This window comes from Lathyrus oleraceus, chromosome 5, assembly GCF_024323335.1.
Source record: "Lathyrus oleraceus cultivar Zhongwan6 chromosome 5, CAAS_Psat_ZW6_1.0, whole genome shotgun sequence".
NCBI classification, from domain to species: domain Eukaryota; kingdom Viridiplantae; phylum Streptophyta; class Magnoliopsida; order Fabales; family Fabaceae; genus Lathyrus; species Lathyrus oleraceus.
This window is the reverse complement of record NC_066583.1, coordinates 631,360,454-631,374,161: the sequence shown is the minus strand read 5'-3', so window position 1 is coordinate 631,374,161 and position 13,708 is coordinate 631,360,454. Positions and strand designations below refer to the sequence as shown.

The window sequence follows — 13,708 nt, the reverse complement described above, 5'->3', positions numbered from 1 at the left end:
TTCATCAGAACCCCATCTTCCAGTCAAGGCAGTCACCAAATTTGCAGACTCTTCTGTTTCACTCTCATCAAACCAAGTGGCAGCAAGACTCATCTTCTGCTTCTTGAGGTAGGTTCCACATTTAGTTCTAATGTGTCCATACCCATCACATTCATAGCATTGTACTTCTTTTCCTTCTTTGGGCTTATCATCTAACCTTGTTCTTCTTCCAGCATTGTTGATGTCATATGAGATGTTCTTGACATTAGCCTTAGATCTTACATCCATCTTTTTCAATAGTCTGTTAAACTGTCATCCCAACATTGATATATCATTTTCCAGATCCTCATCAACATCTTGACTATTTTCCTCCTCTGTGTTTGATATGAAGGTTATGCTTTTGGTTTTCCTTTCAGATCCATCATTCATTCCCATCTCAAATGTTTGGAGGGAACCAATTATCTCATCAACTCTCATGTTGGAGATGTCGTGAGACTCTTCTATGGATGTCACATTCATAGCAAATCTCTTAGGGAGTGACCTGAGTATCTTTCTTACTAATTTTTCATCTGACATCTTCTCTCCCAAGGCTCCTGAGGCATTAGCAATTTCAAGGATACTTATGCGAAATTCATGAATATTTTCATCTTCTTTCATCCTTAAATTTTCAAACTTGGAGGTGAGCAGTTGTAGTCTAGACATCTTCACTCTAGAGGTGCCTTCATGAGTGGTCTTGAGAATGTCCCAAGCATCTTTAGCCACCTCACAGTTATTTACCAACCTGAAGATATTCTTGTCTACTCCATTGAATATGGCATTCAATGTTTTAGAATTTCCAAGGGCTAGATCCTCCTCCTCCTTGGACCATTGTTCTTCAGGCTTCTTGTCAGTTGTGGCTTCTCCTTCCTTAGTAATTACTGGATGTACCCAGCCTGTTAACACAACCTTCCAAGCCTTATTATCCATAGATTTTAGGAAAGCTATCATTCGAGGTTTCCAATAGTCATAGTTAGATCCATCCAAAATTGGTGGCCTGTGAACAAATCCTCCATCTCTCTCCATAGTACCAGAAAGTATTGTCCCTAGATCTCACCCAGAACTAGAGCAGGATGCCTGCTCTGATACCAATTGAAATTCTGGTATCAGATATGAGATGTTGAAGGCAATGTCACGACACTAATATCTGAGTAATGCAAATAGGATAAAGATAAAGAATAGTAATGCAAGAGACACAAGCAATTGTTAACCCAGTTCGGTCCAACTCACCTACATCTGGGGGCTACCAAGCCAGGAAGGAAATCCACTAAATAGAATCAGTTCAAAGACTCTCCGTACACTTCAACAAGTTACAGTCTTTCTCACCTAATCTCTACCCGTGCGACTTCTACCTAAGCACTCTTAGATATGCACTACAACAAACAAGACCTTAGACAGCGCTTTTTTTAGCCTTAGACAGCGCTTTAAAGCGCTGTCTAAACCTCCGCTGCTAAAGGTTTAGACAGCGCTTTTTTAAATCTTAAAAGCGCTGTCTAAGCCCCCCCCCTAGACAGCGCTTTGGCCAAAAGCGCTTTATAAGACCCTCTTATTTTAAATTTTTTAGGTATACCTTAGACAGCGCTTTTGAAAAGCGCTGTCTAAGCCCCACCCCCTTAGACAGCGCTTTGGCCAAAAGCGCTTTCTAAGACCCTCCTATTTTAATTTTTTTAGGTATATCTTAGACAACGCTTTTCAAAAAGCGCTGTCTAAGCCCCCCCCCCCCCCCCTTAGACAGCGCTTTTGCCTAAAGCGCTTTCTAATCTCCCCCTTAGACAGCGCTTTTTACAAAAGCGCTGTCTAAGGTATACGAAAATTTTTGAAGCTTTTGTTTTAAACCACATTTTTTCCAGGTTTATAAACCAGAATTTCTACCTGTTTTCAACCAGATTTTGACAGACAATTATCACATTTTATATATGCCATTTTGGCCTTTTTTCTACCAATTTTTGGCTAACAAATATATATATATACCAATTCAAACCAATTTTGCCTTAAATGTATCAAAATATATACAAATTTATGTACACATTTACAAGTCATAACATATACTACAAATGTACACATTAATTACACAAATTTATGAACAAACATTGAGCTTTATCATGAATTGACACCACTCCTCTTTGATTTCGTCCACTTGATCCTTTGTATAAAATGCACACTTTAATTCATCAAAGTACTACATAATAATATAACATATTTTGAATTAATTCCAACTATTTAATTATATGAGATATGTGTAAATATAAAAATAACTCATAAGTTAGAAATACATACATCGGTGGGAATCTTTAATCGGCCCAAAGCAAGAGTATCTCGCATAAACCTCAACATGAAATACCCGCAATCTATTTGATTACGTTGTTGAGGACACTACATATGAAAAAAAAATATGGATTATAAATCCTAAGTTTTATCAAGTGTCATCACTAATATAATAAAAAATGTGGTAATTAAAAATATACCGCCACTTTAATCCATGTAATGGAGTTGACGCCCCTCCTTGAGGTTTGGATATCTCGTTGGGCCCTATCTCCTTTTAGAAAAAGATATTTGTTTCAGTTTTTCCAGTTTTAAAATGCAACAAAGTTAATATGAATTCAAACTTTCACTGTTTGTTCCATACATGAGTTACGGAATCAAATTGTATCAAGTTACGGCTTGACTTAAGATAGAGATTGCAAATTCATTCCAAACAATGACTTACTTGTGTCTCTGCTTCTTGTCTCATCCGACTATACCGCTGAGCAAGATGACGAGCATCCTCCAAAGGTGGGCCGATGATCATTTGTCTCAAAGGATCCAAAACCTGGAAATTGAAACCATTTGATTCATGCTTCTCTCCTCTAATTTTACAATAATGTGAGTAGTAGATTACCTCCCTCAAGGATTTCAAATATAAAAAAGGCCTCTTATGGTATCAAACAAATCAATATCCACGATATATATTTGAACATGTGCAGAAGAGTGTCGAGAAAGGTATGTAATTATGTATGTTCGATAAGAATTAAAAACAGGGGACCATATAGGTTTTCAAAGTAAGAGGTCACTACGATATTTCAAAAGCTTAACAGATGTTGGTATAATTTAACCTGACATAAAAATCTTTTTTGCAAAAGCAATTTGACAATTCTAAAAGATCACATGTTGAACTTCCATTAAAACTTATACACCAAGACAACATATTAAAAGTTGACCTGGGAAGATAAAAGCCGGTTCAATTCTTCGTGCTCCTTTTTTACATGCTTGCGAGCATCGCCATAAACTGATGCTGCTTTAGCCAATATGTTGTCACTGTTGTTCTCTGCTCCGTATCTACAGCACTCCTCAGAAAGTTTTGTTCTTGTCTACCAAAACTATTGTTAATGAGGATTTACTCACAAACCACTAGTGAATAAACAAAATTGTACAGTGATTCTAATTCCAACACATGCCATCACGACTCATCAGAGTAAACTGAATTTGCAGGAAAAACAAACAAAATCTAACTTTCACCTGTTTCAATATGCTTATAAGCTATAGCCGTAAATGTTTCTGCTGCTTTAACAATTTCTTTTTGGAAATCCTGGATCAGATGATAGTTTTGAGCATGTCAATATGCTTATAAGTTACTAGTATAACCTATAGCAAGCTAATGAATAATCTAGAAAAGAACAGAAAACGTATACCCTGCCGGCACGGGTAGCTCTGTACAACTTCTCCATATGTTGATGTCTCTGCAATTCAACCTCATCAATGACCACAACATCTGAGCTCTCGTAACCGCTACCGCTGAACTGTTTAATTACAGCCTGGTAAAACAAGTAAATAAACTTAGATCACAAACTGAATCTAAACATCAAGCTCTACAGCAACAAAGAAACAATAATTCAGTTCAAGAAAACAAAACACCGCATCTTGATGGACCTAAATCCAACTCATACAGCACCAATTTCAAATGCGTGTCAGAAAAATGAATCGCAATGAAAAAAAATTCATTGTCAATTTCAGCAAGGCAAACGTAAACCCGAACCTGTTGCTGTTTGGCAACTTGGTCTCTTAGCTTGCTAGCTTGTTTCCTGAAAGCGTCCATGGCATGCGATTTTGTATTCTGACGTTAATGGTGCAGATAGAAATAGAAATCAGATCCAATGTTATATGAGAAACTCAATCAAAGAATTAGAAATTGATTTCACGCGCTCGCTAGCTACTTACACTAAGCTTCCAAGTCTCAACAGAGTGAAGGATTCAGTTTCTTCTTTTGAAAAAGGAGACAGCGAATGAGTGAAAAAATTACAAAAATATAAATAAAATATAAATTGTTCTTTTATTCTTTATTCATTTTCTGTTTTTTAATTAATAGATTTTTTTAAGCAATATAAAATTTCCAATCAAACAAACATTAGCACAACAGCATTCACAACAAAACACTAATTACAAAACTCATAAGCTAAATTGAGATTGGTGAATCAGCTAAAAAGGAACAAGAAAACAATCACCTTTGAGTTTATAAGAAAGCTCTTCCGAAACAAGAGCACCAAAACCTGTATAAGTAGTAGTAGAAACAGAGTATATCTTCTTCTTAGCCTCTTCCTCACTACTACAAAAAAATCCAAACAATAAAAATTAGAAACCAGATTTAAAAAAAGTGCTAACAAAGTATGAGAAAAAGTGAAACCAACGAAACCTTCCGAGAACTTGAGCTAGGGTTTTGACATAGCTATTAACCATTTCATCTTCAGAGGGTTTAGGATTATCAGGAAACTCCATAACAATGAGCCAGTGCTCGTAGTCACAGCCATCAAGAAGAATCGTTTCCTTTGGAGGACGGTTGCTCCAATTTGGGGATGGATCGTTCAACGGAGAATAACCCGAACCCGATGATTTCAACCGAACAGGGAACGAGTGAGGGACGGGTAGGGTTTGTTTGGGAGAAGATAACGCAAAAGCGAAACGTGTGCGGCTGCGAGAAGCGATTCCAGATGATGATGAAGAAAGAGCTCGTGAGAGAGTGGAGGCTAACGTGCGTCTGGCATTGGAGTACGCCATTTTCCGACTGCCACTGCTACTTACCAGCGATATGTAGTGTAACCTATTCAATTTTTAAAGAGAGAAGGTAAGAAGTAAAATAATTTTTTATATTAATTGTCTTTTTTCAAAAGAAAAGAAATTGTGTAGAGAAAAAATGTTGTTTATTTTTAAAAATATTGCAATACTCTAATATTTAATTTTAATTAGACCTTAGACAGCGCTTTTGTGGAAAGCGCTTTCTAAGATATGCCTTAGACAGCGCTTTCCAAAAGCGCTTTCTAAACCCCCACCTTAGACAGCGCTTTTGGTTTTAATTTTTTTTTTAATTGAAAGACTTTAAACAGCGCTTTCTCAAAAGCGCTGACTAAGGTCTATATTTAAAAGCGCTTTCTAAAAGCGCTGTCTAAGGGGGGGTCTTAGACAACGCTTTCTAAAAGCGCTGTCTAAGACCCCCCCTTAGACAGCGCTTTCATTATTTTTTTAGAACATTTTCCGTGTTTTATTTTTATTTTAACCTTAGACAGCGCTTTCTTTTAAAAGCGATGTCTAAGATGCGCTGTTAAAAAACCTTTTTGGCGTAGTGATGAGAACCCACTCACTCCCTCTCAATCACACCTGTGATTTTAAATAACAATTACTCTGAAAAGAAGACACTCTTCAATTACACACACTTGATCTTCAATCAAGTAGACACACACTTGGTCTTCAACCAAGTAGACACACACTTGATCTTCAACCAAGTAGACATACACTTGATCTTACTTAACAACTTCAATCAAGTAGACACACACTCATGCTTAAAAGCTTAGAGTGACAAATTACAACTCACAAATCAGACCAATTCAATCATCTATGGATGAATTGAATGACTTATAAGTCTCACGACTAAACAAGACACAAACCCTTATATTCTCTCAATATTTCGCTCAGTATTGGTTGTGTAACAAATCAGGTTTTCTATGTCCTATTTATAGAAGCATTCAGCTGGGCTTGGACATCTTGAAAACCCTAAAACTATTTTCCAATTAAATCTTCTCATGATAGCTGGTTAGATCTCCTTGGAAAATAAGTAAATCAGGTTGTAATTAAAGATTGAGTGCGCTTGCAAATCAGATCTTCAATCATACATAGATTTCCATTAAATGCGCAATCATAAAACACATAACATTCACTCTGAATGTTCTGTGTACAAGATGTCATGACATCGGGTCTGACATCCTGGAACAATCCTGCATAATTCCATTTATAATTTCCAGCAGGTACATAATATCAGATGTTATGACATCGTGTATAACATCCTGAAACAATCCTGCATAATTATGTTTTAAAACTCCAGCAGGTACATAAATATCTTAAGTTAAGACATCACATGCAACATCTTGTGAACACTCTTTGTTTTACCAAAATTGTTGCCAACACTTAGAACCAACAGTTGACTTTGGTCAACTAGTTGACCAAAAAGTAAACAGCTGCACAAAGTCAACTGTAGATTTTAAACTATGGTTTGCAAATGTAAAATGAATTTGTGTAATAGACTTATAATGTAAGTAAGGTATTGTATGAATATGACATGCAACTGAAGCTAACAAAAATATACCCGAACGCATCGCACGCTCGAACATACAACAGAGTCGCCATCAAACTTTATTTATTCCTAAAGGAAAGGGAAAACTTTGATAAAACTCGGGGGAAAGATAATACTGGGTAAGGAATTCGGTTATGCAAGGGGAATGTATTAGCACCCTTAACATCTGTTGTACTCAACGGGAACCATTTTTATTGTTCTTTACTTTAATGGGTGTTGTATCTAAAGATTACTCGCGGAAGAATGAAGGAAAGGAAAGAAATAGATAGAGTGCTCAGAGAGGATTAGGGCCCTTGTGCCTACGTATCCTTATAGTTCAATAAAGAATTCAAAGCTTCATAGTTCATATAACTAGTGGTAGGAGGTGAAAAGAAGTTATGATAACAAGTATGGTCTGAACCAAAGGATAATATGGTTTGACTCTGAAAAGGGATGAAATCTGAACCCAAGAGTAAAGGTAGCCTGAAGAATTCGCCACTATATGGTACGACCAAAAACAAAGAGAATTAAGTGTTTGGTTCTATAACAAACATATATTGGTTCACAAGCAGACACAAGATCGAGCTCAATGAGATAGTTTATTTGGCTCAAAGCAAGAGTATACCATGTGAAGTGAATGAAGGCAATAGGTTTGAATGAATGCAGTTATTAATGGTCCATGGAGATGAATGAAGTGATAGAGAAAGTAACCAAAGTCAAAGAAATTAAGGATTTGGTAAAAGTGACTGGAGGGTATGGTTCGGAACCAAAGGTAAGGGTGTTATTGGAATCCACAAGAGAAATGATATTTGCAACCTAAGAGTAAAGGTGGTATAGACTAAGATGTGGGGGGTCAGAGGTATCACCACTTTATTGTCATGACTAAAAACAAGGAATTAGGTATTTGGTTCCATATCAAACATCTTGTGGCACAAAGGTGGACAAGTTTCCTAAAATGGTAGATATGGAATTCCAAAGAAATATGATGTTTGGTTCCAAAGAAGGGCAATATGTCACTGGGGTAAATGGTTTATGTTTGAAGGTAGATGATGGGTCATTAAAGACATGGATGGTGCCCTAAGGTGGAAGAAATAATTAGTATTGTGCTTGTCAAGGGTTCAAAGTCGTGTGCCTACGATTCTCATCGTATAATGAGAAAGTGAGAGCATCCGTAGTTCGTAGAACCACGAAAACAAACTGAAGAAATGAATAGGTGTTTGCTTAAGCAACTAGGACTGACAAGACAAACACAACTTCAAGGGTTGACCACAGTGATGAACAATAGAACCGGTATCAAAAGAAAATGGTAGCATGGGAACCCATAAAGGCAAATGAACTTTGAACCGAAGAGTAAACAAACATATTGGCCAAAAAAGAAGGAATAAAGTGTTTGACATCAAGGCAAACATCTCTTGAATCATAAAATGGACTCCGACTATTTTTGTCCTAAAAGGATATGTATGTGCCCAAAGAAAAATGTTGTTTGGTATAAGGCATAATATATCACTATAAGGAACAAACTATTTGAAAGCAAAGAAGAATGGTATATTGGATCCATGAAGGAATATACTCTGAACGAAAGAGTAAAAAGGCATATTGGCCAAAAATAAAGAATAAAGTGTTTGACATCAAGGCAAACATCTCTTGGTTCACAAGGTGGACTCTGACTATTTCGTCCTAAAAGGATGTGCATTGAATCCAAGGAAAATGTATTTGATCTAAAAAAGATGGTATTGATTTATGAATGGATAAATTAATAAATAAGATAGCTCACAGTGAATCTGAATCCCTGTGCCTACATATTCTCACAGTGCAATGAGAAAGTCAGAGATTTTGTAGTTCAGCCTGCTAGGACCAGAACAAAGACAACAAGAGACTGAGGCAAGAGAAATGATATATGATAATAGAATATGAAGAAGACTTGGCAGTCATTTGATATAAATCACATTAAAGTCTATGAAGGTGAATGCTTTGAGTAGCTAGAGCTTACGCCCCGTACACGAAGTCACTCTAGACAAGGATGGGAGAAACTTCATTTTACCATTCTTCATTATTTAAGGGTCATGGCATGTGATATTTATCATGACTAATAAGTGTTAAAGAAGAAACATCCTTGTTGCACTATTGCTTTGTGAAGAGAGACTTGGAAATCATATGATTTGAATTGTGTTAAAGTTTATGAATAAGGGTGAGTACGATGAGCAACTGAGTCATTTGTCCTGTACCCAAAGATATTCAGAACGAGTTAATGGAATTCTCCACTCTCATTCATTCCCTATTTCTTAAGGCTCATGTCACACAATTTTAATCTTGATTGACAAGCTCTTGAAGAAACACCTTTGATATGTCTTGTATAATCCACTATTTGGTTTGTCTGGGATGCCTTGCATGAATGTCTGAACTTAAGGCCTTGAGATCCACATCTTTGCATAAATAGTCTTATCAAATGATCAAGGGACTTTTGATCACTTAAATAGACTGTGGGATTATACATGAATCAAAGGATTTAGTTAATCAAAATTTATTTTGATCAACTTGAATCAAAGGGATTGAATTAAATTGAAAAATTATGTACAACCTAATCTAAAGGTCAATAATGTGCCCATCCTAACTAATGGATCATGCAACATTAAGATGACATTAACAATCTATTTAATATCACATGAATAATCCATTAAAATGATCACTTGTCCTAAATCAAACCCTAACCTAAGGGAGCATGAAATCTAAACTTAAACCATAGGGTTAAAACGGTCAAATCACCTAGGAGAACCATTAGGGAATTAAAATTAGAATTAAAATATAATAAAAAATAATTATTCTAAATATTTATAATTAGAACAATTAGTTCTAATTAAAAATTAATATCCTAATCCTAATTAAATTCTAAAGAATCTAACATGTTACTCCAATTAATCCTAATTAAATTTCTAATCAATCTAATTAACAAACAATTAAGAAAATTAAAACAATTAACTAAAAAAATGAACAAAAACAAATGAAAATAATGGGCTTAAGCAAGGGGTGTGACCCTAAGCCTAGGGTGTCTAAGCAGGAAATGCGTATGGGCCCTGGCTCAAAGGCCCAAACGAAATCAGTGCATAATGGGGGGTATTCTGGCCAAACGCAGGTAGTTGTTCATCAAATTGGCATAAGGCCCACGAGAAGGCCCAAAAATGGAAAACAACATCAGAAATGCACATGGAACAGATAAGGCTAAGGTTAGGCAATGTGAGAGTCAACATGAATCACTAGCATTCAAACAAGTGCATGGGAATGGTTAGTCAATACAATTGGATGGGACTTTTAAATGCACATGGAATAATAGTTATGGGGATTAATGGCTCAACATCAAAACGTGTGAATGGAGAATATAATAAAGAGAAACATAACAAATGAAAAGCCATCATGTTCTCACTATCCCTCAGCCAGTCGTTGTCTCCACCGCGCCAGAGGCTCCCTCGGCTGTAAAGATTTTCCATAAATCCGAAATTCAATCATGAATCCCTCCCTCTCAAAGTCCTCTACACATATCCAATCTCAGTTTTCTCAGATTCCTAACAAATCATACAAATCGAGCTTATCAATGCAAGAACCCTAGCCACAGATTTTGAAATTAAATGCTGGATTGGAGGAATAAAAGTCCCTAAGGTTAGGGATTTGATTCCTTGATTTCTACTCTTCGTTATGGTAACTATAATTATGCCAACTGGTGAAGAAAACATCACTTACCTACCGGAGACTAAGATTGGAGATCGGAGCAGATGTGCGAGCGTTGACGATGAAATCTTCAAGTAAAGACTTGACTTTTTCTTCCCTTCTTTCCTCTGCTTATTCTTCTTTCTTCTTTCTCTGTGGTTGCCATATTCCAGTGTGCAAGCTCGAAATACGTATGATAGTGATTATGATTAGGGATGAGGAGGAGGACGAGCTCAACTATGAGAGCTTCCAACGTTGAAGCTCTATAGTTATGGAAATGAGCGTGTAGTGAAGGTGAGTTCAGAGAGAGATAGGATCAAATTAGGAATCAGAGAGACTTTTGAGAGCTCTGAGATTTTGTGTGTTATGATGAATTGAATGAAGAATCTTTGGATGTGTGTGTGTGATGTTTAATTTATAGAGCTCGAATTCAGTTACGAAATGCTCATGCAATTGCCCTCAAAATCACTCAAAATCAGTAGTTAGTTATAAATGAAATAGTTAGTTGAATTTTCAAATTGAAATAAAGTGTAAAAGAAATGAAGTTTTAGTGAACTGAACTTCTGTTAGTTAGTAAAAATTCGGTTACAATTCGAAACAAATTTCCTGTTAGCTTTTTCGTTTGGATCCAGTTAGTTAGTTATCCCAGTTAGTTGCAGTTAAATAGTGAGTTAGTTAGCTGTGAAACTCGAGTGAGTTAGTTAATGAATCAGTTAATTGGAACCTCTGAGTTAGCTGGTTTATGAATGATAGGCTTTGATAAAATTTTGTTATATGTTCAGTTGGTGAAATGAAACTCAATTTCTGTTAGTGATATGTTGCTATGCGAACTGAATTTTGCTATGCATATGCTGATAAATCATGCCCGTGTAATTGATGGATGCTTGTTAGTAGTATGCCTATGATGCTAAGTAAACTATAATTGGGATGTTGTTTCTGTTATGTAATGTCATGTGCTAGGTCATGTGCTATTAGAAATGTATGGTATGCTTGATTGGTTTTTGCTAGGTTGTGAAGATGATATGCATCCATGTGCATTTGAATGTTTTGTTTCCTGTCACAGCCGAATCTGGAGCAAGAAGTCGGAGCAAGAAGTTGTATGTCATCAAGGCTTGCTCATCCACCTAACTATTGCAGAACCTAATGCTAGGTTAGCAACTCATGTTAAATTGTGGTGCCTGCTATTGAAGTATGGTAATCTGCACTGACCATCATGTTGTAGAATAGCCGAAGGTTAAACTTGCCATGCCTTGCTTGAAATGCTATCCTTGTGAGTATAACTGAAGCATGCTATGAAGATAGCTAGAGTTAGGTTAATAGTTAGAAATAAGGAGTTATGTTTAGGATGGAATGTTAGGTTTATTGTTGTTAACTGAACTGAGTTAGAAAAGGGTTAGTGGATTGTCATGCTATACTTGGAAATTACCTCGAATTGAATTTTATTATGTGATACTTGGTTTCATTTTGGATGCAGGCATACTATAGCATAACTTCATGGTTCAATTCTAACTGGAATTATTCTTGATATTTCACGGTTTATGTATTTTGTGAAGTGATTCTGATTTGTAACTGTATAGCCCTTTGGCATGACATTATCCATTGTTGTGCTAGGTATGATGTAAGCTTGGCATTGATGTTTTAAATCTAACTATGTTCTCTCTACAGCAAGTGATCAAGATTCATGTTTGCTAATTTTCTTTGTCATTCAAGTCTGACTTTGTTTATGCATTGCCTTGGTTTTGTTTGCAGCATGATGCGTCATTGTATACTGTTGTTGCAAGTCAGTTTTGGCAGGGTTCTGCAGCCTATGTACTCATGCTGACATTGCATTGCAGGGAGTTCCATTTTTCTCAGGTTCATGCATGCCATGTTCTGACTTTGGCTCATGCAAGTCATTTGGATAATGTACCATCAAGATTGGATCTTGGACTATCATGTACAGAATGCAAGCATTCAAGGGTCAATGATCAAAGAATGGAGATTATGGATGGAAATAGGATTAGGGTTAGGAAAATGAGGGTTTTGGGGAATTGGGTTAACTTTGGTCAAAGTTGACCAAAAAGTCAATTGTTGACCAAAGTCAACATTTTGTCAGTATTCCCAAATTTTCGTATTATATTCATGTAATGGACACTCTGATTTACGAATGGAAATTGATGTTTTTGACAATAAGATTGCTATTTTGATTAATGTTTGAATTGAAATATGGATGAATCAAAACTTGAATAAACTTTGAATTAAATGATCAAGCCATGGTATGGAAAAGATTGTATAATATCGCAAATGACCTTGAATGAACCATGTTTAAAATGGATTGTATTAACATGGACCAAATAGACAATGATTGGGAATGAACTAGAACTTGAACATGTATGACTTGAATGAACCCCTAATCATGAATTGAATTGACCATGATCACGACTTGGACAAAAGTAAACCAAATACCTCACAAATGAAACATGAAAGAATGACACAAGGACACTTGAATGAATCCAATTGGGCCTTAACAAGGACAAAAAATGGGCCATGACTAAACACCCAGCAATGACAATGGCATGAAGTTGCATTGACCAGATGAAATGGGCCTGCAAGCTATGAACTAGACACTAGGTATGAGGATGACCTAGATGAAAGGCCATGAATAGAAGCTGATAAAGATGGTAGGACCAAAACCTTGACTTCAAACCAATGGACATTGACAAACACAAGATGCGCATATGGGAGCATGAAATCAATGGGATCAAAACCAAGAGACCAACATGAATGGCCATGCACAAAAGTTTATTGAATGAACTCCAACCAAGCAACATAATCAATCACCAATGGAAAGAAGGAAAATCATATGAAATTAGCGTTAAGAGGTCACATAAAGGGCATTAGGACCACATCTCCCCTAATTAGGGTTTCCATGAGGCATACAATTCAATCAAGGTCTTTGCATCAATCAAGATGCTTCACAAGAAAATCTCCAATGTATGAGCCCTCAATTACGGTTTAGGTAGCCAATACAGTACCAAAGAGTATCCACAAGGCCCCATAACCATATCATTAAGAAATTAGGGTTTGAATGCCCTGAGGAGTGTCATGATATGGTTTTCTTGAATCCATGCCTCAAAGACCAAGCAATTAGGGTTTCACTTCCCTTATGATCAAATGAATAACCAAGTCATACCTTAAAGGTTTGACCAACACACAAACCCTAGATTTGCAAGTTATAGAACATTGAATCTATAGTGATCAACTATCAAGTATCAATAAATGAATGATGCACGTGAATGAAATATGAATGTGTGCAGATGAATCTCAAGTCAAGGGTTGAGTGAAAAAAGGTGAAAAGAGGAGGGTAAATTTTAGGGTTGACAGAAACAATGATTTATGTTCAAACACTAGGCAATATGAATGAGTCTGATCAAATGGACT

The 13,708-nt window shown here is 36.3% G+C and overlaps 3 protein-coding genes across 12 annotated transcripts; 1 reads left to right on the top strand and 2 right to left on the bottom strand.

Annotated features, from left to right (window-relative positions):
* Positions 1-3,499: 3,499 nt before the first annotated feature.
* Positions 3,500-4,343, bottom strand: LOC127082558 (SH3 domain-containing protein 3). Its single transcript, XM_051022793.1, has 4 exons — positions 4,210-4,343; positions 4,028-4,105; positions 3,684-3,806; positions 3,500-3,580 (listed from the first exon to the last, which is right to left on the bottom strand). Exons 2-4 carry the CDS (start codon positions 4,085-4,087, stop codon positions 3,500-3,502), a joined length of 264 nt encoding a protein of 87 aa, XP_050878750.1. The 5' UTR covers positions 4,088-4,105; positions 4,210-4,343.
* Positions 4,344-4,438: 95 nt separating this feature from the next.
* LOC127087382 (multiple organellar RNA editing factor 3, mitochondrial) lies at positions 4,439-5,064 on the bottom strand. Its single transcript, XM_051028266.1, has 2 exons — positions 4,682-5,064; positions 4,439-4,591 (listed from the first exon to the last, which is right to left on the bottom strand). Exons 1-2 carry the CDS (start codon positions 5,041-5,043, stop codon positions 4,468-4,470), a joined length of 486 nt encoding a protein of 161 aa, XP_050884223.1. The 5' UTR covers positions 5,044-5,064; the 3' UTR covers positions 4,439-4,467.
* A 4,755-nt stretch (positions 5,065-9,819) lies between these two features.
* Positions 9,820-12,460, top strand: LOC127087381 (uncharacterized). 10 transcript variants are annotated; one of them, XR_007789955.1, is made up of 4 exons: positions 9,835-10,383; positions 11,352-11,438; positions 11,763-11,899; positions 12,038-12,460. XR_007789955.1 is itself a non-coding variant. In XM_051028264.1 (3 exons), exons 1-3 carry the CDS (start codon positions 10,277-10,279, stop codon positions 12,341-12,343), a joined length of 414 nt encoding a protein of 137 aa, XP_050884221.1. In that variant the 5' UTR covers positions 9,835-10,276; the 3' UTR covers positions 12,344-12,460. The 10 variants fall into 10 exon arrangements, 1 of the variants encoding a protein (XP_050884221.1); XR_007789953.1 differs by having other exon boundaries at positions 9,831-11,438; XM_051028264.1 differs by lacking the exon at positions 11,763-11,899 and having other exon boundaries at positions 12,124-12,460.
* The last annotated feature ends 1,248 nt before the right edge of the window (positions 12,461-13,708 follow it).

Coding starts and splice junctions, on each gene's coding strand:
- LOC127082558 (XM_051022793.1), bottom strand. CDS start 4,087: ATGGACGCTTTCAGGAAACAAGCTAGCAAGCTAAGAGACCAAGTTGCC. Junction 3,807..4,027: donor AAGTTGCCAAACAGCAACAG/GTTCGGGTTTAC, acceptor TTGTTTTACCAG/GCTGTAATTAAACAGTTCAG. Junction 3,581..3,683: donor GAGCTACCCGTGCCGGCAGG/GTATACGTTTTC, acceptor CATCTGATCCAG/GATTTCCAAAAAGAAATTGT.
- LOC127087382 (XM_051028266.1), bottom strand. CDS start 5,043: ATGGCGTACTCCAATGCCAGACGCACGTTAGCCTCCACTCTCTCACGA. Junction 4,592..4,681: donor CTAGCTCAAGTTCTCGGAAG/GTTTCGTTGGTT, acceptor TTTTTGTAGTAG/TGAGGAAGAGGCTAAGAAGA.
- LOC127087381 (XM_051028264.1), top strand. CDS start 10,277: ATGGTAACTATAATTATGCCAACTGGTGAAGAAAACATCACTTACCTA. Junction 10,384..11,351: donor GTTGACGATGAAATCTTCAA/GTAAAGACTTGA, acceptor TTCCTGTCACAG/CCGAATCTGGAGCAAGAAGT. Junction 11,439..12,123: donor ATTGCAGAACCTAATGCTAG/GTTAGCAACTCA, acceptor ATTGCATTGCAG/GGAGTTCCATTTTTCTCAGG.